Source organism: Colletotrichum gloeosporioides (assembly GCF_011800055.1).
Source record: "Colletotrichum gloeosporioides strain Lc1 chromosome Unknown consensus_17, whole genome shotgun sequence".
Classification (NCBI taxonomy): domain Eukaryota; kingdom Fungi; phylum Ascomycota; class Sordariomycetes; order Glomerellales; family Glomerellaceae; genus Colletotrichum; species Colletotrichum gloeosporioides.
The window spans coordinates 1,711,159-1,737,293 of NW_025544662.1; the positions used below are offsets into that span (position 1 = coordinate 1,711,159).

Genomic DNA, 26,135 nt, shown 5'->3' on the forward strand with positions numbered 1-26,135 from the left:
GACCAGGGTGTTCCGAGCAGCATTTCGTGTAAGGTATGAAGGGACAGTATCCGCGAAGTGGTCTGGTCTCTATGTATGGCATGGCATGGCATGGCATCCAACAGCAATCAGCATCGCATCTTGCGCCCCTCCCCCCGGTTCCCACGTCGTCCAGACCCTGCAGACACATCTTAAATCTTGGGCGGCCAAAGAGGGCAGATACGACAGGGACTAGAGTGTGATGTTGATGTTGGCTTGAGCACTTGCATGACCCAGCTGCAAGGCGGCTAAGCTAAGACCTGGCCAATGAGCTGCTCCGACTGGCGGCGCGATGGAGGGGTGCGTTTCAGTTCCCCCCGGAGGACCCCAGCCGCCAGCATTCGTCGCTGTCTGCTAACTGCTTGTACCCAGATACATGCGGCGAGACGCGGCCGTACCTTGAGCTTACCTCCCACGGCTCAAGACCAGGCTACCTTAGCCGTTGTTTGGCCTGAGGCGACACCAAATTGCCCTTCATTGTCGTCTGCCACTCCACTCGACGTCCATATCCACCGACGCCTACGACAGCTGGACATCTGTCGGAAACAGCAAAGATCCTGAATAACGCTCACGGATGTTACGTTTACCAAATTGTTGAGCCGAAGCGGCCCGGTCACCGATCAGAGACCACACCAAAAAGCAAGAGAAAGACCACCATGCCGTAGGGACAAAAGATTCGACGTGGCCGGCGGCAGTTTTGATTTTAACCGCAAACTATGGCTCACTTCACATGACTTGCTTTCTCTCGCCTACAACGATTTGCGAGCCACTTGCCAGTTTGGAAACTGGCACATCGGTGTCAGTTTCGGTGGAAGAGTCCACGCCTTCCTAGCCACATTAGCCTACCCGTCAACCCTTTTTTTTATTTAATTTAAATTACGCTCTCTCTGCAAGGCACTGGGTACGTATCTGCCAGTAGTGTTGCTGAGCTGTTTCTTGAGTTCTTGAGCCTTGTCTCTCACCTTGCTCGGCTCATACTTCAATTCATCATCACTACTGAGGTCTTTCAGCGCTGACAAGGTGCAGTGCATCCCGGAATGGGGAATTTCCTCTCCAAGAGATGTTGTTGGCTGGTCTGGCTGAGCGCGTCTGAGAGGGCTTACGCTGGCGGTGTCCGACTTGACTCACGGAACGTTTATCCTCTAAGAAGCCTCTGGTTTTGCTGAGTCGGGGGTGTAATGCTTGACAACTGAACCACAGTACGAACTTCCGAAGGGGTGCATCAAGATCCCGTGTTCACTCACCACTGCCATGCAAAGATGCCGCAAGGTCGTTTCTGCCAGCCTCCGTATACAATACCTGGGGCCTTATCTTCCCCTACATACGGACGTACCGGAAATCACGATAATTGCCGTCCTTTTCTGGTATGTACAGGACAATAAGACGGGTGAGGATTGGCTATGTAGTGGATACCTCATGGATCCGCCAGCTGTTCCCCGGCCGGGGCTTGCAGTAAATCTGGCGCTTTGGCTTATCAGTCCAGCGCCATCTTCGCTCTGAGCTGGGGTGGTAGAGATCCCAGCAGTTCGAACCGCATCGCAATCAGGCGAATCACAGCTATCCACGTTGTCGGCTGCCACACCACCACACACCTACAAAACACCCCCGTTCTACACCTACCAATACACGCCGCCGCAGCTCTTCTGCTCGTGTCGGACGCATTTCTTGAATCGGTGATGGGCGCAATGCCAGTCGGGTTGGAGTTTTGGTCGCGGACATGTCGAATCTGATAAAGCCTTCTTTCGTTCCTTCGGTGACATTGCTACGGGGAAGGTTAGCCATGCGTCTGAAGGGTTTGCTCAATGCGTGCACAGTCTTGGTCTCGAATAGGTATCTCGATTGATATTTCGGTTGCATGGGCTTGGCGCCGCCATTTGCGCTGTCGACAGGTAAGAAGAGACAGGAGGCAGAAGCGGTCGAAAGTCTGCACCGGCATCTTGAGTCGTTATAAGCAAGTTGTCTTCTTAGACTACCTTTCCCGGTGGATGGTTCACCATGCAAGCAGGAAGTTCCTTGAAGAGATTCAACTATCATGCAAATCATAAGATCTAGAAGTAGCTCCTGAGAGCCCCCATTCGCCAATTGGCATGCATGAGCGGACCGTTTTCCGCCTTACATAGTACATGAAAGCACGAGGAGTTCCTCCCGCACCGCAGCGTCATGGAGCCATGTCAGACGGCCGCGGTGCCGCGCGAGACATGCACCAGTCCAATGGGCATTTTTCTCAGTTCCACGTCGATGATGATGCTGGTCGAATGGGATCATGAACCGGGTCGAGAATGGACTGAAGACTGCGCAGAATGGAATGGATTCCGGCTCAAGATACGTTTCACTTTCACTCAACAACAGCAGTCGACGCTGACTGGAATTTCACCGTTTGATGTAGCACGTGCCATTCGACGGGCTCTTGGCACGAGACAAGACAGACCGTCTATTCTCGAAGAACGGAAAGCCGCCTGGGGGCATGCAGGATGGGAATGTTACGAGTTGTGATCAACCCCGGATTTCTACCCGCAGCTTGCTTGTGCCACACGTGTATTCGTGGTGCACTGGTGAGGTCGCTCTTCTTCAAGAGACACGGGTGGGCAGAACTGCTCTGAACCCCCCTCCACCTCGCGTCGCGGACTGCACAACCTCGACAACGACACGAGGGCACCAAGACAAAGATGAGAGCGCACACTTGCACTTGCAGCAGCTCTGTCAGGAGAGGCATTGAGGTTGAAGCCCGAGGTGATGTCCCCGTCTCTGACACTGTGGCGTTGAGGCGCGCCTCCGGGCGAGGTTGGTGGAGGTCATAATGGCTTCACTGATTGGGGTTAGCACCGTCCTCACCGCTACTCTTGTGGCCTCTTTACAGCGACCCTCTTGGGGTTTCGTTGGAGAGTGATACAGAGAGGGGAGAGGGTNGCCTCTTTACAGCGACCCTCTTGGGGTTTCGTTGGAGAGTGATACAGAGAGGGGAGAGGGGGAGGGGGAGAAGCAGGAAAAAAAAAAAAGGACCAATGGGGATAATGATGGCATGCCCCATCCTGGACCAGGCCTGGACCCCGGCCCACCAGGCCATCGTCGCTTGCTTCTCCGCCCGCTGCGAGCCAATAGCCCTATGCCCAAACGAGCCGGCTTGCTGACCCCCCCTCTGGAGCCACGACGCTGCGCTGGCAGGGCTACCTTGCAGCGTTTTCCCGCCGCCGCTGCTGAACGTTGAGTTTTTGTGTGCAGCTTTCACGTGGAGGCGAATGGCACGATGCGATGAGCGGAGGGGCGTGTGCGGGCACCATCGCCGCGCCCCTCCTGGTCGCTTTCCTCCACCTACCCCCCGTTTCGCATCTTTCTCCAGTCCTCCTCCATCTCTCCCAGTGTCTCTTCTGATTACTGCTGTTGCTCTCTTTCTCAAGACGATGTACGGATACATGCTCTTGTCGACCTTCTCGACCACCTCCTACATCGCTCAGCCGTTCGGTCAGTCCTCTCTCTCTCTCTGTCCCCTCCATAAAGTAATCCTGGCAAATCGCGCAACCGCACACCCATGACAAGATCAGGATCTCGACTCTGGTCGGCGATGGGGGGCGTCGGGTTACCTCTACCTTTAGACCGGCGTGGGGCGCGCACCATGTCGCTCTCTTTCAGTGGTGTTGTGTGTGTGTGCTGTTCCAGCCACGGCATTTACCCTAGGCTTGAGTCTCGTCTTGTCTCTCTCACTGTCTTTGACGGGTGGTTTGGGGTTTTTTTTTTTTTTTTTTTTTTTTCAGCCTGTCCTGTTGTCTACTATGTATTTCTCTTCCTAGCTCTGATGTGGTATCGCGCCCACCGGGCCACCGGCTTTCGGTCGGTCGCTACGAGCCGCCGTTCCTGCTCGGCTGAGACATGCTCAACGACGAGAGACAACCCGGTCTTTGAAAGACGTAAGCCGACGAGCTTCTCCCGGAGAACAATCCCCTATTGTCCATTGTATTTCTCCTTGTCTTGGAAGAGATAATGGAGACCCGCTCTTCCCGCTCAACGTTGCCCGCTGGACTGAGCAGCGACTCTCGTACCAATACGTGTTCAATGCTTGGTATTTATTTTCTTCTTCTTCCCCTTCTCTTCAAGCCTCCCTCTGTTGCGGTCAAGTCGGTCAGCAGCACATCTTTTTGATACGAGCTTTTGGCGACGGCTAATTCTTCGAGATCCATTGGATACGGCAACTCCAGCGGCGGTGGGGGGTGCTGACGCCCCCTCCAATGACGGACGTCTAGCTAGCACGCTGTACTGCGTACATACACACACCATTATTGCATCGTACCTTGCCTTGAGCTACGTGGAGCATCCAACTACCTATCCCGCCTTACCTGGGTCCGGTTCATGTTGTTCTGGGCTGGGTGGATTGGGGCTGCTGCTTGCTGCTAATGCTACTGCTAATGCTGGCTGGCCCCTCCCACCCTCAAGAGCGGTGCCCCCCGTCTTCCCTTCCGTCGTGTGCATGAGCAGCAACATACGTCGGGATAGCTGCGTCCTGTACAGGAGGAGTAAGGTAGCCTCGCATGTGTGTTATGTTTGGAAGATCTGATGAGAATCTACCTGTCCTACATTAGCCCACACAGCCAAACCTCCGCCCGCATCCAACACGCGTGCGCGTTTGTATATGTGTGTGTGTTGTGAGTACACTACGTCTGTACTGCGCGCCCACCGCGGCGCTTTTTTTCTACCACCTACCGTACCCAGTAGTAATACCCATGTCTGCTTTGCCTGCAATGCTGGCTGGCGCTGCAAACAAACCGCACATCGCAGGCCTGCCTGCCTGCTTGAGGGTGATCATCATACACCGAGAAAACAGCCTGCATGTCGTGTGTGTACACCACAGGGCTCTAGGGAATTCGAGCAGGAGGCACAAAAGCTAATCTGTGATGTTGCTTTTTTTTTGTTCATCAAATTCGCAGCCGAGAGGCAAAAGAGCCAAGATACGCGATGCCGTTGGGCTTATGTCCCTCGGTCTCGACTGTGTACCGTGGAGTAAGTAAGTAGGGTGTTATGCCGTCCGCGGGAGCATCGCGCTCCCCGGAGCACACCATATCTCAACACACACACAGGCGCGCGAGCGCGCGCGCATCTTCCGGTCAGCCCCTCCCTCCCTTCCCTTCCCACCTCGATCAAGCAAGCAGCCGGCGCCGCTGCGTTGTCAACTCGTGTAGAGGTGTGTAGGTGTGTTTGTGTGCGTGTGAGTGCGTGTAGTTAGCATCCTGGGTGGTGTATGGAAAATTCATGTTAGCAGAGAAAGACGAGAGGAAAAAGCAAAGGGCCTGGCCCAGGCCGGGCCCAGCATCGCCAAGGCGCCCCCAACGTGAGATTTCCCTCTCGGCTGCCGCTGCACGAGAAAGAAGGCGGGCGGGCGATGATGGGCGGAACATCTCGCCTGTTGAGCCTGCGTTACATTCGCAACCCTCTCCCACTTATTTCCCCCCTCACCTTCCCATTTCCTGCCCCCAACTTTTTGCGGCCTGCTACCTCTCTGGCTGGCTGGCTCTGGCTTTTGCTGGGCTTGCCCGCCTGGCCTGTCTCCGCAGCAGGTTGTCTGCCAGCTAGCCCTTGCGCCTGTACGCAGTAGTCTGTGTCTGTGGGCGAGAGATGCGCCGTCGCCGCCGCCGCCGCGCCTCCTCGGGAAGTAATATGTCAGATGTACTGTACCCAGCGCTAGACTTGGAGCAGGGGAGGTGGTGAGGGGAGGGGGTTCAATGTCGAATATTGGCTGGCAAAGTACAGCATACCTCACATGCAGAGATGCGCAGTATGACAAAATAGTGCGTATCCCGCTGAGGGGGCACGGGGGTTGGGGGGATAGGAAGAGCTGAACATGAAGCAGCGGCGAATGGGGGTATTGCCAAAACACAGCTCCGCCACCGATACGTCGATGCTCATTAAGCACCGGGAGCCAGACGTATGTACTGCCTACATCAGTACCTTTTGCCGCCGTCGTCTCTACCACCGATCATCCTTCCCACCCCGGGGACGTTCGAGGCAAATTGAAGGAAACGGGCAAGCCAACTGATGCTACTGATCCTCAGCAGTTGGGAAGTACAACAGGACGGGCCCAATCGTTCGCCGTCAAGACCACAGGATGCAAGCAAGTATGATTCGCATATGTGCCAGTCGCGCGGCAGTAGTGCCACAGCGATTAGCATGTAAGGCAATGCAGCGGCCCTGGCCTTGGGAGCTGGCTGCTGCTGCTGCTGCTGCTGCTGCTGCTGCTGCTGCTGCTGCTGCTGCTGTACGTTGCAAGACCTCCCGCTAAATGCCGCCGCCCATTGTTGGATTGTCTCTTCTTTGTGCGCCGAGTTTGCACATTGTTATTTTGACTTTCTTTGGCTTCGATTCTTTGTCATTTGTTCGTCTCTGTCTGTAACCAAAGGGACGGCTGCACTGTGCCCTTTTCGTCTTCGGCTTGAAGCTAAGCAGAAATCTTTGCTAACCTCGGCGCACTTTGACTTCTGACAGCCGCCCTCCTCTACTTTTTCTAACGCACAGTCGTCGCTGGTACGTAGACGGCGCATTCCAGTGCGTCTTTTATTCTCTCTTCCTTCCCCTCTCTGACCCAGGAGGGGGGTGAGGTATCTTTTTTCTCGCTGTCTTTTTGGATTTATCCCGAACTTAGCTCCCGAGGCGAGACAACCTTTTTGTCTGGGACACGACCGGTGTGAGCCAGCAGGGTGGAATGATAATAGTTATGACAACAATATTGAATGATGTCGGAATTGGGCCCGGCCGGCCTTTTTTCGAGATATCCACCTGTGTGTGAATCCCCCGCTCTGGCTCGTCGTCGTCGTCGTCTTCGCGTCCGAAGCCTGCTGGTGGCCATGACCCAGGTCTATCCGCGAAGTGGATGCCATATGGAAACAACAACCCGCTCCTTCCTTACCAGGCCTGGCAGCTGTCCCCGGGAAGAGAGATAGGGTCGATGGCCTGCATGCGCGTACGGACGGGTATGCATGCTGCTCGTACATGGGGTGGCGGCGGCGAGATCACGGATCACAGAGTTGCCCCGGGGGGAGACCTGCTTGCTCGCTCACGGACACCATAGAGCTTGAGGAAACAGAGCAGGTATCGAGAAATGGCTCCTGCGTACCTGGACCGCAGCAAGCAGGCGCATGCTGGGCAGATCATGTAACTGTCAGGGACGGGGTCAAGCGAAAGTGACGTGGAATCTCGGGCACGAGCTGGAGTTCCCTTGCCGCCGCTTGCGGGTGGCACTGCCTTGTCAGCGCCTTCAAGTTGATACTGGATGAATCGTCGAGTCGGGGTAGAACTTGCTCGCTTGAAACGGTTCGCCCCCCTCTCGTTGACCCTTGCGGCGGTCTCTGGCGTCCCTGACTGATCTCACATGAGAGAGAACGGGAGCTGCGCGAGGGAGCTTGGGGCTCGGCGGAGGGTGATTGACTTTTTCCTGTCTCGCCAAAGTCCTCCCTGCCCTTCAGAACCCTGAAACCTTGCGGTTTTGTGAGATGACTTTGTCTTGTCTCGACTTTATCCCGACTTGACGAGGTTTTGGGCCGTTGGATGAAGTCGTTTTCGGGGACGGGATTACGTAGTTGAGCAAGTGGTGCAGTGCAGTAGCAGCCAGCACGCGCAGTGCAGCGTTGAAGAATGCGCGGCGCCTAGTTGCTGTGCAGCAAAAGCGCGCAGAATATGCAAGCCTCGGTGCATTTTGTCGATTTCAGCTTTCTTTTTTCCCGGGACTTTGGTCGCTTGTCATTTCTCACAGTTTGCAATGAATGGCATGTTAGGTGGTTTGATGTATGTAGGCGTCGCAGGGCATGGCACATGCCGCCGTCGAGGTTGCTGTCAGGGGCAGCAGGGCAGCATCCTTTACCTCCCGCGCCCTGTCCCAGCGAATGTAGCCGCGAAACACTGCGGCAGGAGGAGGGGAGAGAGGAGTCTCGGAAAGCAGGTACAAAGTAGTGGGCAGCGGTGCGGCGGGCAGCGGGCATCGTGCATGAACTCCTGGTACGGCATGATAAGAACCTAAGGGTGTGTTATACATGTGACGGAGCACCGGTGTTTCTGTCGAGTGTCCTAGGGTCGCCCCAGGGGGAAAGCAGTCTTGATGCAGGAGAAGAAGAGGGAAGAAAGGAAAAAAAAGGTTCGTAGGCAAGGAAGGCTGCATTGGGTGGTGCAGTTGGCGTGCATGCGTGTGTGCGTAAGTTGGTCCGGGAAGAGGCGAAGATGGCAGACATGGGAGTCCCCGAGTTGGTGCAGCAGTGAGCGAGCCGACGATGTGGCAGACCAGGTCCGGGGCGGAGGAAACGACCCTTTTCGTTTGGTGTTTCCCGGCGGTCGCCGCGCGGCAGAGGTTTGGGGATCTAAGTCAATTGTTGGGCCGGAGCTAGGTGTACCTGAGATGAGAGAGCTTGGATGCTACAAGCTTTGCGTCTGGCACCTCTCTGGGCGGACGGGCGAATGGGTTTGGGAAGAGGCGAAGCTTCGGTGGTTCTCTGAAGCAGGGGAATCCGGCTGTGTAAGCTTTTTCTTTAAGGTGCAAGCTTCGGCCGATGGAGTTGGAGAGGGCGTGATGTGCATGACTGGCGTCGTCTGTGGGGGATGCGCTGCCAGAGCGGGCGACATTGGAGACCGATTGGGTGGCTTTGTTTTTTTTTTGCCGCAGCGAGGACACCCCCAACTCGTCCAGGTTCGATGTGCGAATGCAGTTTACGGGTGAATGCGACGATCGAAGGGACGGAACTCTGTTTCCTCTTTTTTTGGTTTTGGCGATATCATACGCCATTGTACTCGGTACTCAGTATTGTCGCTGGAGTGTTTCTTGGTGGTGGTAGTGGTGGTGGTAGTGGTGGTGGTGGTAGGAGATAGGAATAGCCTTCTGTTGGGGGTATTGTTGGGTTGTGGAAGCCACATCTGAGGCCCAAGTCCGGTATTCCTCCGGAGAAAAAGGCAAACATTGTGACCTTGGCGGACTCTTTCTCTCTCTGTCTCTCTTTCGGGGTGTCTTCGCATTCGCACCTCACTGCGTCTCGACCTGACGTCCGTCTTCACACTGACAGTTCCGGTTCCGGTTCCGTGGGCTCGTGGGTGTGCGCGGGTGGGCATGTGCGTCGGTCGATTGGTTGAGTGTGGGCTCGTGGGAAGAAACAATGGTTGTTTAGGGAGAGGGGCGTGTCGGTCCGGTGTTTACATTAGGCTGATGATGGTGTATCCGTACCTGCAGGAGTCTCCGAGGTTGAAGCTGAGGTGAAAGGTGAAAGGTCCCCTACGGTCGAAGCGTTTCGGTCATGCTTTTGGCTTCCAGCTTGCGGAAGGTTCCAAGGGACTTTGACGCGCACATGCGCGCATACGTACGGCGTACTGCGTACAGATAGCTGTGAAGAGTATGCAGGGCAGCGCAGCCGGAGATGCCTCACGTTGTTGGAATTGGGAGCTTGGGAAGGTAGGTGCGTCGTACACTGACTTGAAGGAAGACACCCGGGCCTGGTGAGAGGCACTACCGGCACCAAGTTACCACCAACTTCCCAGGCTGTGGAGAGAAACACACCGTCAGGTCGTGTCTCTCTCTCACCGGGACTGGGACTGCCTTCGTTCGTTGCGCTGCACCTGGACCGGGCGCTTCCCTTCTCTTCCCTTCCTTTGGAGGAGGAAGGAACACACAAAACAGGGTCACGTGCCCCGCGCCTTCCTCGCGCCTGGATTGGCCCTGATGGTCCTGCGCTTTGTGCCTCCCGTGTTGCGGCTACGCGTCCCTCGCGTTTAGAAGGCTGTCTTTGTTTGGTGGGAAATAGAGGATACACTAATAAAAAAAATATTCAAAGTAATCGTCATTTCGACCAGTCGTTTCCCATTCCGACCCATGGACTTGGACGACGTCGTAGTCGCTGTGTTGACGTGCATGAACCTCTTATCCTCTACCTAATATCAACTGCACGTCGTCCAACCCGACCCTTTGTGCATCACGGCAGAAGAAAAAAGAAAAAGCAAAGAGGCAGTCCTCCTGCAACGTACAATACGATGCCGCCGCCAGAGAAGACTACCCTGCCGCCGGCTGCGAAGCCGCGCTTCAGTAACAACTTCGATCCGTACAATTCCAGTGCTACGGGCCATCAACGCCCGGAGACGGCACCCGGCACGACTCTCGGGTGGCGGGACAGCCGAGCCCGCAAACTCGCTGGGCAGTTCGCCGCGGGCCACTCCGGTGGCGTCCGTATGAGCGATACCTACGGCGCCGGGAGCGAAGACTACGATGAGAAGCTCAAGATGGTTGTGCCTAAGAACGTCAAGGCACGGGCAACCATGAGCGTCGCCGACATGCTCGCGAGGCCGGGGCTGATGAGGAGCGGCTCGTCCATCTCTGACGCTGGATCCGCTACTTCGACGACATCAGCCGGCAGAGGAGATTCAACAAACGAAGATGCCATTATGGGGGCCCGCAGGAGGGAGGACGAAGAAAAGGAGGAGAAGGCAACTGCTGGACGTGGCTTGTTCGAGGGCGTAACTGTCTATGTCAACGGCAGCACGCATCCCATCATTTCGGACCACAAGCTCAAGCGCGTGCTGGTCGAAAATGGCGCCCGCATGTCGATACACCTCGGCCGGAGGCAGGTTACGCACGTCATCGTGGGGAGGCCGGCAGGAGTCGGGGCTGGAGCAGGCGGTGGCCTCGCAAGTGGCAAGCTGGAGAAGGAGATTCGCAAGGTGGGCGGCTGTGGAGTGAAGTACGTTGGAGTCGACTGGTATGTTCTCCTGGCCATCTCTTCATAATACCTGCAAACATGTACTGACGGCTTCGGAAAGGGTGCTCGAGAGTCTCAAGGCAGGAACTCGGTTATCGGAAGCACGGTTTGCACCGCTGAAGGTTGCAAGAGAGGGACAGAAGAGCGTCTACGGCATGTTTGGAAAGTCGTCCTCGACAGGTCCTTCCGCTGGTTCGGCCAGTCGATGATTGATCACTATTGCGATTGCATACGAGGCGCATGAAGTTTAATGATGGTTTCTACATGGGTTTGACGGCTACTTTGCGTGCGCAAATGGCATTTTTGGGACTGGAGACATTATGATACCAAGCATAAGATGGGCAGGCAAACTCTTTCTAGCATACGGAGCGTTCTTTAGCATCTTCTATCCCTTACAGATTCGGCATTCTCAATGTTCCAGGCCCATCCAATCACTGTCCCTTGCCGGCTTTGCCATTCGAGAACAAAGAGAAAACTACACCGCAAGGATTCCCGTCCGATTCTCTGCGCAGCACAACACCGCGGAGATCTTGCCCGGCCCGGGAAACATGCTCCTCTTGACAGCATCAGTGTGGTGACACAAAGGCTCGACGACCCGTAGACCCAAACATGGTACGACGGCACGACTCGATACGGGCGGGCGGGCGAGCATCAGGTCGGTCATTCTTTTCTCTCCTGTCGCGGCACCGGCTGCAAGCCGTTTCGTTGTCGGGGAAAGGGAAAATGGGGAGCGTGCTTTCGGACTGGCCTTGGTTACACGGCCAGGGATCCCAGGAGGGAGAACAAGGGGAGGAGACACGGACTACGAGGCCATGGTTCAAGTGAAGGAATGGTTGTTTTCTTTACGGTCTGTATCACGCAGCTGCGGGCGCGTGGTACTCGTAGCGGACGGGTTCTGATGTCGCACCGTCCGTATTTTCTTCTCAAGTGACATCCGCTGGACGAGGACACGGGATCTTGGGGTGGGTTCAGCACCTCGTAACGTTATTTCGAAGTTGGAAATGGGAAGAAATAACTGGATGCGTGTCGAGGGCTCGTGGGGGGCGAGCGAGGGCTCTGTCAAACATGTCGAACGAGGAGAGCAGATTTAAGGGTGAGCCGTCTCGGCGTGGCGGTGGGTTGTGTGGTTTTGCGCGACAGCCGTTGCGTAAAAGCCTCTTGTGATTCCCTGGCCGGACACTCCCGTTGGGAAAAAATTGGGACACAGGATTCGACATGTAATTATGTCCTCCTGGTCTGATGCTGGGGCATGCGGTGCCAGCTCAGCAGTGCCGTCATGTTGGGAAGTCGCACAGCATGGCCGGGACGTGTTAGCCGCGCTGCCGCAAGCGCATGATTATGTGATATTATAGATGGTTACGTGTATGCTGTTTGTCGATCGGTGGTAGTTCGATACTCTTGTACCTAGACATGTGGTCTATCTCTGCCTATGGTGTGTTGATTCGATGAAGTTGAATTGTGACATAGAGATCTGTTACTGTGGCGCTTTAGAACGGCATACGAAGCCACTGCTTGTCAGGCGGGCATTCGTTGAGGGGTTAGGAAAGGAATCGAAAATTTGAAGGACTGTCAGGTGGGTTCATGATTTCTTTCGTAATTGCGCCAAAGTTAGTAAACTTGAAGTAGGGAAGTGTAATCACCAGCTTGATAATAGGGCGGAATACATGGCGAGTCCAGAATTATCAGTTAACAGCGGTTTGAAGAGCGTAGTCTTGCCTACAACCTGTCTGGGTGACTGACAAACCCTGCATGGCCAACCAGTTCACATCTGTCCCTCAAGTCATCGCGCAACTCGTGCCCGCAACCAAAGCCAAGATCTCATACTCTGTATAGTTCAAAGAACGCTCGCTCTGTCAAGTAGTCTAAGTTACAGCTTCGCCCTCGTCTCTGTGCTCTTGTGACCATCCCCCTTGATCTCCCAGTACTCCCTGACTTTGGCCCTGGCAACCTCAACCGCGCCGACATCCTCAACAGTGCTCGGCACCTGCACCTCCTTATCGAACTCGCCGTGGACCGCGTTATCCAACAGCTCCCTCAGGACACGACGCAACGTCTTGCCGCTGCGTGTCTTTGGGATCATGCCCTTCCCCTGGATGAGCCCACCCAGTGTCGCGATGGCGCCGACTTGCGACCGCACCAGCGTCTGGATCTCGTCAGCGAGCTTGCTGTCGGGCACTGCCGAAGTCGGATGGTCGGGCGTCGAGAGCGTGATGAAGGCGAAGGGGAGCTGGCCTTTAAGGGCGTCAGGGATACCGACAACACAGGCCTCGGCTACGAGGGGGTGGGATGTGATGGCTTGTTCGAGGCCGCCTGGCGTTCATCAGTCTTTCTGATCACATGTGGACGTTGGGGGAAAGTGAAGCTTACCGCTGGACAGACGATGGGCGCTGACATTCAGCACATCGTCGTTCCGGGACATGACGTTGACGTAGCCCTCGGCGTCAATATAGCCCGCATCTCCTGTATCCAGCCATTTGCCATCAAAGCGCTTGAGGTATCCTTTGTAAAACCGCTCCTCGTCCTGCCATAGCGTTCTAAACGCTGTCGGCGCGAGTGGCAGGCCGAGGACTATGTTTCCCATTGTGCCTCTGGGCACCTCGTTGCCGGTATCGTCCACGATGCGCACGTCGAAGCCCGGCATCGCTTTTCCAGCACTGCCGGGCTTGATCTTGGGCGGAGGATGGTCCCGGACGTCCGTCTTCCTGTCTTTCCCCGCATGCGGCACGAGAGCCCTACCTGTGATCGGGGAGCCTGCTTCGGTAGACCACCAGTTGTCAACAACGTGAGCGTCGACTGCTCCGTATTGCTCGAGGAGCTCCTGGTACATGGTGATGATGGCCGGCTCAGACCGCTCTCCGGCGAGGAAGAGACCCTTGAGGGTCCGGAGACCGCCGCGCTCGCCCACTTGCCTGAGGAATTTGTTCTCGGGGTCGTCACGCTTGATGGCGCGCAACGCTGTCGGGGCCGTGAACATGGTGTTCACCTTGTACTCCTCTACTATTCTCCAGAAGGCCGATGCGTCTGGCGTCCCGACCGGCTTGCCCTCGTAAAGAACCGTCGCCGCGCCGGTGAAGAGAGGGGCGTAGGCAATGTAGCTGTGCCCAACGACCTGTATCGCCAAGCGTTAACAATGATACCAACGCCTTGTCATAAGAATGTGCGGTCTCACCCATCCGATGTCAGAAGCCGTGAATGACACGCACCCGGGACCATGGATGTTGAAGAGATAACTGATCGACAGATGGAGGCCCACGGCGTGACCGGCAGCATCTCTCAACACCCCCTTCGGCGACCCCGTCGTCCCGGACGTGTGGATGATGTATATCGGATCCGTCGACTTGACCGGCACGCACTCTGCCCTGATCCCCCTCGCACGACAGCTCTTCACGATGCTCTGCCAGTTTCGCTCGCCGCCGTTCCTCTTGATCGGATGCCATCGAATCTGCTCTCGCTGCCAGACGATGACTTTATCGGGTTTGTGGGAGGAAATGGCGCACGCCTCCTCCACGAGAGGCTTGTAACTCATCGGCGGCTTGTTGCCGTCGATGCCGCACGATGCCGTGAGAATGGCCACGGGCTGCGAGGCTTCTATGCGCTGAGCGAGCGCGTTGGGCGCGAAGCCGCCAAAGACGACGGCGTGGATCGCGCCGAGACGGCTGACGGCGAGGATGCCGATGAGGGCGGCGGGAATCATGGGCACTGGGAACCCGTGTCAGCTCCTCTTACAGATTCACAGAAACTTCCAAGCGGCTTCCGGTGATAGACTGGTCTTACTATACACCAAAACAACGTCGCCCTTCTTGACGCCCTCTTCCCTCAGAGCCCCGGCGAACACCTCAACCTCGTCAAGGAGTTGCTTGTATGTGAGCGTTTGCTTTGTTCCCGTGACCGGGCTGTCGTAGAAGATGGCCGGTGCGTCGCCCTTGCCGTCGTGGACGTGTCTGTCGACACAGTTGAAGCAGGTCGAGATCTCGCCGTCTGGGAACCACTCCCAGGAGTCGTGAGTGACGCCGCTTTTGAGCTTCTTCTTGGTGACCTTTAGCGTTGATGTGGGTTTCTTGTGCCAATGCAAATGTTCCGCCTGATGAGACCAGAAGCCCTCAGGATCCTCGAGTGAGTGCCGCAGGACCTCATCCTGGGGGTGAAAGCTGTCATCCATACTTAAAGCGGTGAATCTTGTGTAGTTGATTGAGAAAGCCAAGGCATGGAATAAAGCATTTGCACATTCACAACGGCATGGGCTTCACACACAATCTATAAGGTGTCTGGTCACAGCGCGTGAAGCAGGGAGCACGACGTTGGCCTCGGCTCTCTGAGGAGTCCCGGACAGCTGGAGGTTTGGGAAAGGTTGAGACGGACGTATCACGGAGAAGAGAGACATGAACCGTGGACAGTTGCTGACGTGCTCTCTCTACGGTAAATGCGCTGGCGCTGAGAGGCAGCTTCCCCGCATTCCGTTGCCCCGGGGTAGATGGGCGCCGCCCATCGTTGCCGACCACACCGACGTCTCCAACCGAACTTGGCGGCTTCCTTCGGCCGGGGAACCCCACGGGGTTACATGCGCGTCGATCACACCTAACCATGGCGCTGTTAAAAAATTGTTGACCAGCGGATTGGGGATATGCACGAGTTGCATGCTTTGGACAGACTGGCGACGTTGGAATTTGGAGCCGCTGAGAATGACTATCAATATGTCCACGGGTTCAAGAGCAATCAGCTACTTTGAAGGAGAGTTCCGACTACCATTTCGGAAACATGGAAGTCAGACGGCTACTGGGAGTTAGTTGACCAGGCCAATCTTCAACGGTTTCCTGACGGCAATACCGTCCTTCAAAGACGAAAAATCGCCGACTTTACCCCATCAGCGATTAAAGTCCGCGAAAAGACCCCACTGGGACTCCCCGCGAGACCCATCCTTCCCGTAGATTCTACTCGGCTCACCGAGCTATTCTCATCGAATTGATTGCAGCAGATAGATCCATCCTACCAATGCTTTCGATGGCTTGGCCACTTGCAACCGTAGCGCAAGACACAACTTGCTTCTTCGTTGACCTCGTCAGAGATTCTCTCGTCAGAGAATAAACCAGGAGGCTGAACCCACGACGAGGCCGAGACAAGCACAGAAGAAAAGAAGCCGCCTGATGGCAGAGGCAAGGGAGCAGGCAAGGGCATCTTGGGCAACGTTAGACTTTAACGGTGGCATCGTTTCAAGTCAGGCTATGTCCAGAAGGCTCCTTTCCCTCATGGTCCCCGAAGAAGGAAGCCATTGCCAGATAAAACAGAGAGAGGAAAAAAACCCCAAAAAAAAAAAAACCCCCCCCGAAAAACACGACCACGCCCGGATGCAACCAATACCGATTTGACAAACCTGCCCAGCTCTTCTTAGCAATTATTCCACTTTTTGTTCACAACCCAACCCCCCGCCGACTAAAGCAAACCGCGTATTGTTTCATGCACCTCTTTTCGTGAATCCAAATTAATGAAGATCGGCGTGACGAGGCCTGGACAAGTTGCTAATCTCGCTTTGCTGCGGGGTGTTGCTGGCCTTGTGGGAACGGGCATGGGGGGCCAAGAAACGAGTGACGGGGGTTGAAAAAAAAGGCCTCGTTCTCCAAGGGCCCCCAAGGGAGACTTGACATCCATGGAATTGCCAAAGACTCAGGAGAGGCGTGCTTTTAGCACTTGTTCGCGAGAAATGCAATCTCATTGTCTCGTCTCGGGTTCTCTTCTGCAATTGCGCCTCTTGTTCTGACAGCATTGTTCTGGCGCTCCAGCTGCCTGGCTTGTCAAGGTCCAGGTTGTTGCTGGCCCAGGATCTGAGGATATCCATCCACTTGCTGAGTGCTCTCCACCGCGAAATGCAGCAGGTTCCACCCATCCATCTTCCGACGTCCCGTTCAGTCCGACCTCCCCAATCCACCGCCCAGCGCTGCAAAATGCAGGTACGGCACAGTGGCGGCGCCTGGGTGGTCCCGACGTCCCCTGGAAAGAAAACCGCCCGATAGGGATGGACGAGATTGAGCAGACCAAACAACCTTATCCAAGGGGGAGGGACTGCACTGCACTGCAACGACAACGAGGCGGTCAATCACTCCGGGGAGGGAGGCCAGGCGGCGGCTGCAGCTTTGAGCCGTTCAGCTCTCGGCCTCAACGCGCCTCATCAGCTTCGCCGTCTCCCTCTAGCCTGCCCGCCTCCGTCCTCGTGCAGGTCGGCTGAGTGCTGCTGCGCTGTTGGATGGGAAAGGGAAGAAAGGAACGAGAACGCCCGCTGCTCCCCTTCGAGAAGCGCCAAGACGGAACCACCCCCCATACGCAACACTCTCTTGTTTTCTGTTCAGAGTTCGCAGACATACCTGAGGAGGGCACGGAGGGGTTGCGCTCAGGCTAGAGCGTCTTCCCTTGCGTTGTGTGGTATTTTTGAGTCTCGACGGTCGACGATGGCCATGGTCCGTCCGCGCGTGTTGAGATCCGAGCCGGCACGGCACGCACGTTGTGTGGCGTCCGCGTCTCAAACCGCCATTCCATTCCGCGCCGCTTCGATGTCTCTGCACGGCTTCGAGAAAAAGGGGAGGAAGACCTTGCATCTAAATCGAGAAACGTTGTTTCTTGGAGTCAATCGGGCGAGGCGCTTTTGTTTTGGTCTTTGCGGCATCACTAGACTCCAAAAAGTTCGAGTCAGATTTTTTTGTCCGTTGAGGGGCTGCAGATGTTTTCCGTCTTGGCTTTGGAATGGGGGTCGTGATTGCGCTATGAATGTTATGCCCGCGGAGTCAGTTCTCGATCGTTGACGACGAAGCACAGCTTGACGTCACCTCGTAACTGCTAGCTTCACGAAGAGTCAGATCAACTCCACATAATCCAAGTATAGAAATTCCGCGATCTGATTGTGGCATTCTGGAACGCTGTCAACTTGGGAAGGGTCGTTGGCAATCGTGGGACGCCCGTGGTTCACCTGCTGGGAGAAAAAAGGTTTACGTGGGCGGACCAAAACTGGTCTCTCAGCAATGTTCTATTGGGCGCACTTAGAGACACTGTGAGAATTGACAAAAGACCATAAAACATCCACCCATTTTCTGCTGAAGAGAACTCGGGGTTTTCCATGCTCGCCCACTCAATACAAGATATCGACATGATCAAAAATTGTACACGAATGGAGATATTAATGTTGGCGGACGGCTGGCGAATATGGTGGGGAAGCGCTTCGAGAGAAGAATATAGTAGATTTAGACTTTGTCAACAGACAATCTGCTGCGAAGGGGAAGACAGTGGACAACAGATGACCTATCGTGAATCGCATTATATTCCCATTAAGCCTCCCGAAAAAAAGCCTTTTTGGTGGTATAGACCGCACACATTTGGTGATAATCCTCAGTGGGCGCGTTGATTTGTGTGGAAAACGGAGCCTCTTCAAACAACCCGAGACAAAACCGTTTGTGTTGGTGGTAAGCAAGTACAAGAAGTTGGCAGTATTGACAGGACTGCTACGACCAAGCCTGGCCAGAGAAAAAAGTAGTCTTTCCAAGCGCGCAAGTCGTAGCTGCCGTGATAAATGTACCGGGTATTTTCCGTGGTCGCGTAGAGTGACGTTCCTTCTCGCTCCTCTTTTGACTCCCCAAAGTTCTCTCTATTCCCGAAACTCCTCTCCCTTTCGTCCCTTAGAAAACAAACACAACCATCCAAGCTGATGGAAGGTTCACAACCGCTCTCCAGTCATTAGATGTCGTAGGCTCCCACGAATTAAGATATTATCGTACTTGCGTAGGGGGAGACGTGGATGGCGAGGCGTGACCGTGGTTGATTTAGAGGACAAAGGCAGCGAGACCGAGGACACCGGCCAGACCGGCACCGGAGAGGGCAGCGGCCTTGCCAGCACCGGCGGTAGGGACGGAGACGGGCTTGGTGGGGGTGATGGCGCCAGTAGCAGGGGCGGTCTTGGAGACGGCGGGGGTGGCGATGGGGATGGTGGCGTTCTTGGTGGGAGCGGTGCAGGTCTCGCACTTGACGATGGAGGAGGTGATGACCGGCTTGGTGACAGTGCAGGGGCAGTCAGTGATGGTCAGGGTGGTGGCCTGTGAAGGTATGTTAGCTGAATGTTGTTGCGTATGCTGAAGATGAGGCTGAGCGAGGCCCTGGGAGAGATGGCAGAGATTCGCGGTGATCGGCGCTGAGCGTGCTCTTGCTGATCATCCCCGCGTCTCTCAGGAAACTCCCGTTGAGGCCCGGCCCATCCTCCAGAATCGTGAACGTACCGAGGTGACGGTGTAGGTCTTGTCACCGTGGGTGATGACGGTGGCAGCCGGGCAGTAGGTGGTGTAGGCAGAGACGACCTCGGTGACGTAGGTGATGTTCTTGTTGGCCATGGCGCCGGCGGCGAAGGCAAGGACAGCAGCGGAGAACTTCATTTTGACGGTTTGGGGGGGAGGTTGGTTGGAATTAAAACTCGAAGAGTTGTAGTAGCGGAGTGGTTGAGGATTAGGGCGTTGGTTAACGAATGAAAGCGACTAAAAAGTCTGGGTCGGTATTGGTAAGTGAGTGTGGGTGAGGAGGGAAAGAGGACAGCAGTTGGGACGGTCTGGAGGAAATGGACTTATATACAGACATGAACGCAACGCAACATGGGGACTGGGACTGGGTTGGGGGTGGTGGTGGACTACCTTAGTCCTTAGTGTGAAGTGTGGATGAACCGCTGCCAGCACCAGGCGTGTACACTAGGCGTGTGCTACCTCGCCTTGCAGCAGGGTAACGGACGGTTCGCCGTACGAATAGTTTAGCGGTGCCTCTGCCCGGCCATGACGGGAGTGGAGCATCTCACTTTGGGTCTCCTGCTTCTGGAGATGAGAAGAGGAGCGAGCTGGACCGGGAGGTGCGAGGAGGGCACACGCCGTCTGGTCCCTGGTCCCCTGCTAAGATAGGCTTGCCAGGGGGCCCGGTTTTCCTGTTGTCTTTTCCCTTGGACTGACCAGCTTATTTCATTTTGGACAAATCAGAAGAGAGCAATCTGAGCGAGCTTCTGGGACTGGGGAGTGAACACGAAAGGAAGGCTGTACAGTGGTGGTTGTGGATGAAGGTGGACGACGGTTGAGAAAGGGGGTGGACCTCGTTTCTCTGCCGTCTCTCTCTCGTGGTGTTTCTTGGATTGTGGCTTTGGCAACGGGGAATTGGCTTGACTGGCTTGGGACGACAAGACTAGACTCATTGGCGCCCCTTGGCTTTACCGAGCGGAAAACGGGAGTGGAAGTGATTTGGGTGGTGTGGTTGCGCAGACAAAAGAGAAGTCGGCTAAACATGGGAGGCCAGCCTGGAGGAGCGGTACGTACCCCATTTTTGGTGGGTACGGAACAGATCAGGGGTGCACAAGTGGGTGTAGGATATGCATTGAAAGGGGAGAGACCTTGCGGAGAGCGGAAGACAGAGTGAGAGAGAGAGTCGAAGACTGGAAATCATTTGCCCATTCACTCCACCTGGACATGACTGACCACTTAAGAGTCGGAATGAGTGAGATAGCACAGCAGCAAAAACCATGCAGTAGACTGCCTCAAGCTCTTGCTTTGCCCGATGGTTCGTTGTCTTCGTTTGCAACTTGACATTCGCAACAAGACAACTCAGAAACACGCCTGGGTACTTGAAATCAGTTCGTTTCCAGTCCAGCCCAGCCGATGAACCACTGAGCCAACCCGAATCTGCAAGGAGGTCGGTCGAGCGAGATGAGTCGATCCAAAACCACTCGAGGAGCGAGAGAGAGCAAGGTAAGCTTGGTTAATTTCGGTGGGGTCCATCATCAACCAGCACCAAGACTGCCAATAGTCGTACGCAATGCCAATGCTCGTCCTCACATGCTGGGCCTCGTTGTCACTGTCCAACTGTTCCTGGGCGGACATGCCTGTTTGACGGCGGGGGTGGTTTGCTTGACGTGCAGCCGTGATCCGAGATTCCAGACCGCTCCTGTCGAGCGTCCTAGGTATTCGTATCTTTTATTTGACTGCAGAATGCGCTGCAGTCTCCCTTGTCGTGCTATTCGTGGCTTACGATGCCTGGACGCGCCCGACACACTGATGGTTGGTATTGCCATCCACCAGTCTGTGATTCCAGCTGCATGTCTGACCTGGTGCATGCTGCAGCCGCTGCTGACGGCTGACTGTGACTGCGTCATGAACGGCAACCAAGTGCGCGAATCAGGTACCAGACATTGCACTAATGCAGGTACCGTCCGTCGCTGCCGTCGATAAACATTCCAGTGCTTCAGGCAGATCGGCTGGGCCAGCTGTGCACACTTTCGGAGCCGCGGGCCTGGCTAAAATCGACCAAAAATAACAAAACCAAGACCAAGCGCAGCCACAATGAGTCTCCGGAAGTAAGACATCGCGTGGCGGTTGGGAAACGGCCTTATCGAAAGCCACGGCTGGCCGAACTCGACTTCATGTGGAAAAGACTCGAGTGTGCCGCGAGCCGTAGCGATACCGGTAGGCAGGCTCGCATGCTTGTTGGCCACGGCATGGCGACAATGGCCAGCCATAGGCGCCACGAGCTTTGTGCGTTTGCATGGCGTGAAACCGTTGATGAGACTATTGTCCTGAACAATGCTGTGTCCAGGTTCGCAGGTAGGGCTGCCGTCTTGTTGGTGTTCTCTACGGATAGAAATGCAGCGCATGGTTAAGGAGGTAGGTTAGCGGAGACGGCGAGTCGGGTTCACCGGGTACCTGACTGTTAGCACTCACCCGACCTCACCTGCCACCCAGCCGGAAAAATATGCCGCAGTCGAGTTAGGGTCAAGGGCCCGAACCCGACCTGTCCTTCACCTGCCCTGGACTTGCTGGTACCTTAGTATCCGTAGGGCCAGTTCCTCCTGTCTTCTCAACTTCCCGATATCCCACAGTCATCCAGCATTCCCTATTAAGCACTCATGCCCGTTGTAGCCAGTGCCATTGGCTAGGCAGGTAGAGAGGCGTCATCCTCCTCGCCAAAATTGACACCGTCTCTGGCATTTCCGACCGTCATATATCTGCAGCCTCAGAAGGATCTGGCAGTCTGTTGACAATGACTTCCATTGTCATTGACCCAAGACAACCACGGCAAGCCCAGAACTTCCATGGAAGGGACCAAGCACCTGGTGGAATCCCGGACGAGTCCGAATTCAGACGAAAGCCCGGTGATTAGGCCCTGTTTCGTCTGACCACCCAGCGCTTAGACCAAAACATTGGACGAACTGCAAACCTGCATTGCAAAGAACTGAGAAAACATTGGACGGCCGTCATCATCTCTCCCCTCGGGCAATAGGGAAGCCTCGGGCAGCTCGTCCCCCGCAAGACGACCAGGGCCTCCCGCACGAGGGCCTTTTACCGTGCATGTCAGAGTCTCATCAGCACAGGGGGCCAGCCCAACGGTCCCCGGATCCCCAGGACCCTTTCCTTGCCATTGAAGATGAGTTGAAGCAAGCCAGCTGGGCCCTGACTGTCACTGTTCTGCTTTCGACAGCCAACAGTAAGTGTCCTTGCATTTGGCGGGGACAAGAGGCGGAGACCAGAATATGGTTATCGCCGGAGGAAATCAAGATGATCAGCCGTATTCGTCACAGCCGATATCAAGATCCAGTGGCACGTTGCGGAGATGAAAACCGTGGGCACCGATTCACGGACCCCAAATGCGGCCAGCGACATCATCGACTTTGAGGCAGTGCGCATATTGCAGATTATTCGGACTGGACGGGAACCCGATTGAGGCACACTCAACGGTGATGGCGGCTTCTCTGCGGGCTTGGCCATCTTCCTCGTATCATGCCTGCCACACGCTTTCCGTAGGCGCCGTGACCTGGAAAGCTTTTTCCATTCCCGTAGGATCCCATCCGTTGACAACGTCTTGTCAAAGGTATCCTGCGGCGTCTCCTCAGCCAAGAACCGGATGAATGGCGAGAAATGTCATACCAAGGCGCCGACTATTGGTGATGGTTCTGCTGGGTTGGACTGGGCGGCCCAGATGGAAGCGATCCCGGTTGTACGCCTCTGTTGTATCTCAAGAGCCACCGAGGGCCTAGGAACGGGCGCTCCGCGCCTGGCCGTCGGCATGGCTTGGACTGGACATGAGGCTGTCGACAAGTTTTAGCGAGCAGCCTGCAAAGCATAACTGGCGAGAACCCAGAGAACACGCAAGCACCGACGCCGGCCCAGCTTCCCGCCGCGGGTCGCTCGCCCCCGACGGCCAGGCGGCCTGCAGATGGTGTCCCGGTTGTGATGGTGGTGGTCTGTGCCGCAAATATGGGCTGGCCTTCCACATCATCTAATTTCCACAACACACAGACCTTGGGCGACTCAGATGAACTATTGACCGATCCTCATCAGTCCACACCTCTTCCTTCTTCCTGCTCCTCCTCCTCCTTCCACTCTGTCAGCTCACATGTGGTACGTGGCACATGGCACAGGAAGCGGATGGGATCGTACCTGCAGCATCTTCTTGCTGCTTTTGGGCTTTAAAGAAGGCAATGGTCCGAGATAACCTCGCCGACCAGGCATAAAGGCGCCCCAAGTCCATGTCGCGTCATCACTTTTCTCCTAGTTGATGTTTTGGCGCCTTCAAATCAACGTTTCCGACCTTCGTTTTTCTTTCGATTCACCTCGTATCCTTCCGATTGGCCCCACTGGTTGTCACATTTCTGAGAAGATGCTGCACTCTCCGGCCTGCCGAAATTGACAGCCGCCTTTTCCATGGGTCATTGTCCTGTCACCATCTTCTGACAGGCTCAGGGCTTCTCTTCTTTCAGTCAAGTTGCAGATTTTACGCTTGGCAGAGTATTTTCCGGGGTAGAATCGACAGTCTTTTGGCTGCCTGAGCCGGGCGCACATCACATCTGTGCCGACCCAGGTGAAGCATGTCAGTTCTCTTGTGTGGGCTAGTCGCTCTACCGTTCTCATCACATGGCCTTCTGGGAGCGCGGCGATTATTGTCAACTGCGAGGAGACGATCAACCCGGCCGACAAACACCAGGATTTGTGAGAAGTATGAGTTGGACTCTATCGGTTGATGGAATCCAAGTGGAAGTCTAAGGACAAAGCTAACCACTCATCACGGCCACCTGAGAATACATGTTCATTGCGAGACCATTGTTCAGAATGTTTTCAAGTTGATCGTTTCGCAAGCAAACGCGGCCTTTTCCTGGTGGGCGCAGCCTGACAAAATCACTCTTCGAACCAAGTCCGCCACCCACCACAGGACGGCCAGTCTCATGGAGAAACAAGCGTTGCTCGGCGAATTTATCGCGTAGCAGCTGGGAATGGGACCACTCGTCTATTTCGAGCCAACGTTTTGGCCTGGCCCGGAAAGTCCTGAATGCTCTCTAGGCTCAACTGCTTTGTAGAGAAACCCCCATGGGCCATTGTCCGAACCAACTGCTACAGCCTGTCCTCGTGCTCGCACCTCGAAGATTCATCCGTTTTTGGCTTTGAACCAGCCATGCCATCCGGCTACGACGACGATGTCTTCAGAGATTCTCCAAGAAGGAATACTGACATCTAGACAAGGATTCCTTCCAGCCATGCTCTTGAGCTGAAAGTAGCTGGCGTCGACGCGAGCGCCGATGCGATGCAGCCTGTCCCCAATCAAAGACCCACCGATCGGAAAGCATCCCCAATACCTACAAATTCTCCTGGCAAAATACGATTGGCGAGATGAGCATCAATGACCAAATGAGAAGGCCGGGCCAGCACGACCGTTGCGAGAACGAATCTACGTAAGACCAGCTCCTACCCCGGTAACCTGTCGGACGTGGTCCAGATTATGTCAAGTGTGGGTGCTTGCTGAGCACCTCGGATAGGGCTGGATGGCGATCAACCACGATTGTTTTAGGTTGGAGGGTCCGCCCGCCTACGGACGGGGACGGGACGGGAATGTCGGTCTTGATCGCCGCGCGCGCTCCACGGCCACATTTGGCGGCGCTCCGACTGTATGTATTAGTAAGTGGAACAGGACGGAACCGCGGAACGTCATTCAGCACTCGGAGTGAGGGGCACCGGAATTCGGCCTCACTCCAGCTCCATCAATAGACAGCCCCAAAGCGCGGGAAATTCATAAAACACCTCTTTTGGAATCTAGAATTCCCCTCCCAGTTCTTTGAGACAATTTGTCGTGAGAGTGAGTTTACTTAAAAATGGCTTCAAAAATGAGAGCTGTCGGTAAGCGGTCCTGCGGCCATAGTCCCACTTCGCCGGCTCACAGATTCACAGACATCAAGGACGGCAAGGGTCCGAAGGAGAACCTTTTCATCAATGCCGACACCCCGAAGCCGGCACCGGGTAAAGGCGAGGCTCTCGTCAAGATCAAGGCTTTCGGCATCAACCGCATGGACCAGATCCAACGCATGGGTAACTACCCGCTCCCGCCCCAGGCGCCCAAGACCCTCGGCGTCGAGTTCAGCGGCACGATCGAGTCCTTTGGAGATGGCGAGCACGGCAGTTTCAAGACTGGCGACGAGGTGTTCGGCCTTGCGTACGGCGGTGCGTATGCCGAGTACATTGCCGTTAACAGCAAGATGCTGCTGCACAAGCCTGATTTCCTCTCCTGGGAACAGGCCGCTGGTATCCCGGAGGTGAGTTTGAAGAAGAAGCATAACTGCCGAAGAACCCCACTTCTTTTCCACCCCCTTTCAACGGCATCACAACGGCGCTGTCTTTTTCTTCACTAACACTACGGTAGACCTGGATAACGGCGACACAAGCCCTCATTCTCGTTGGCGAGTTCTCAAAGGGCAAGTCTGTTCTCTGGCACGCCGGTGCCTCTGGCGTGTCCATCGCTGGCATCCAGCTCTCCAAGGACGCGGGTGCCTCCGCCGTCTATGCAACGGCCGGCTCGAAAGAGAAGTGCGACTTCGTCGTCAAGGACATTGGCGCCACGGCAGCTTTCAACTACAAGGAGGAGGACTGGGCCGAGAAGATCAAGGAAGCGACCGGCGGCAAGGGCGTGGACCTCATCGTGGACTTTGTCGGCGGCACCTACTTCCAAAAGAACCTCGACGTTGCGGCGCGGGACGCGCATATCGTGCTGCTAGGCCTGCTAGGCGGTCCGCAGATCGAGAACGCTAACATCGGGCCTTTGCTGTACAAGCGCATCAGGATCGAGGGCAGCACCCTGCGCAGCCGGGACGTCGAGTACCAGGGCAAGCTGAGGGACCGGTTGGAGGAGTACATTCCGCATTTCAAGACGGGCGCGCTGAAGGTGGTCATCGACACCGTGCTCCCCTGGGAGGAGATCCAGCAGGCCCATGCGTTGCTGGAGGCGAACAAGAACTCGGGCAAGATTATCTGTACCATCTCTTAAGTGCCGAAGAAGCCATAGAGCATCCGTAGAGTGTCAAACAGACGCCAAGCTTGTCACATCTTCTCGAGCTGATGCATCGTCGGTGATAGTTGGATCCTCCCCCCCGCCATT

General features: G+C 55.5%; 4 protein-coding genes across 4 annotated transcripts; 2 read left to right on the plus strand and 2 right to left on the minus strand.

Moving 5' to 3' along the window:
* Positions 1–10,002: 10,002 nt before the first annotated feature.
* GCG54_00011382 (uncharacterized protein) lies at positions 10,003–10,933 on the plus strand (the record flags this gene model as incomplete). Its single annotated transcript, XM_045411287.1, has 2 exons — positions 10,003–10,724; positions 10,786–10,933. 2 exons carry the CDS (start codon positions 10,003–10,005, stop codon positions 10,931–10,933), a joined length of 870 nt encoding a protein of 289 aa, XP_045268345.1.
* Positions 10,934–12,591: 1,658 nt separating this feature from the next.
* GCG54_00011383 (uncharacterized protein) lies at positions 12,592–14,883 on the minus strand (the record flags this gene model as incomplete). The annotated part of the gene is made up of 4 exons (XM_045411288.1): positions 12,592–13,034; positions 13,092–13,833; positions 13,894–14,423; positions 14,499–14,883. The coding sequence occupies 4 exons, from the start codon at positions 14,881–14,883 to the stop codon at positions 12,592–12,594; spliced, it is 2,100 nt and encodes a 699-aa protein (XP_045268346.1).
* Positions 14,884–18,523: 3,640 nt separating this feature from the next.
* On the minus strand, positions 18,524–19,126 carry GCG54_00011384 (Clock-controlled protein 6; the record flags this gene model as incomplete). The annotated part of the gene is made up of 2 exons (XM_045411289.1): positions 18,524–18,793; positions 18,974–19,126. 2 exons carry the CDS (start codon positions 19,124–19,126, stop codon positions 18,524–18,526), a joined length of 423 nt encoding a protein of 140 aa, XP_045268347.1.
* A 5,732-nt stretch (positions 19,127–24,858) lies between these two features.
* GCG54_00011385 (Quinone oxidoreductase PIG3) lies at positions 24,859–26,024 on the plus strand (the record flags this gene model as incomplete). Its single annotated transcript, XM_045411290.1, has 3 exons — positions 24,859–24,883; positions 24,935–25,296; positions 25,404–26,024. 3 exons carry the CDS (start codon positions 24,859–24,861, stop codon positions 26,022–26,024), a joined length of 1,008 nt encoding a protein of 335 aa, XP_045268348.1.
* Positions 26,025–26,135: the final 111 nt, after the last annotated feature.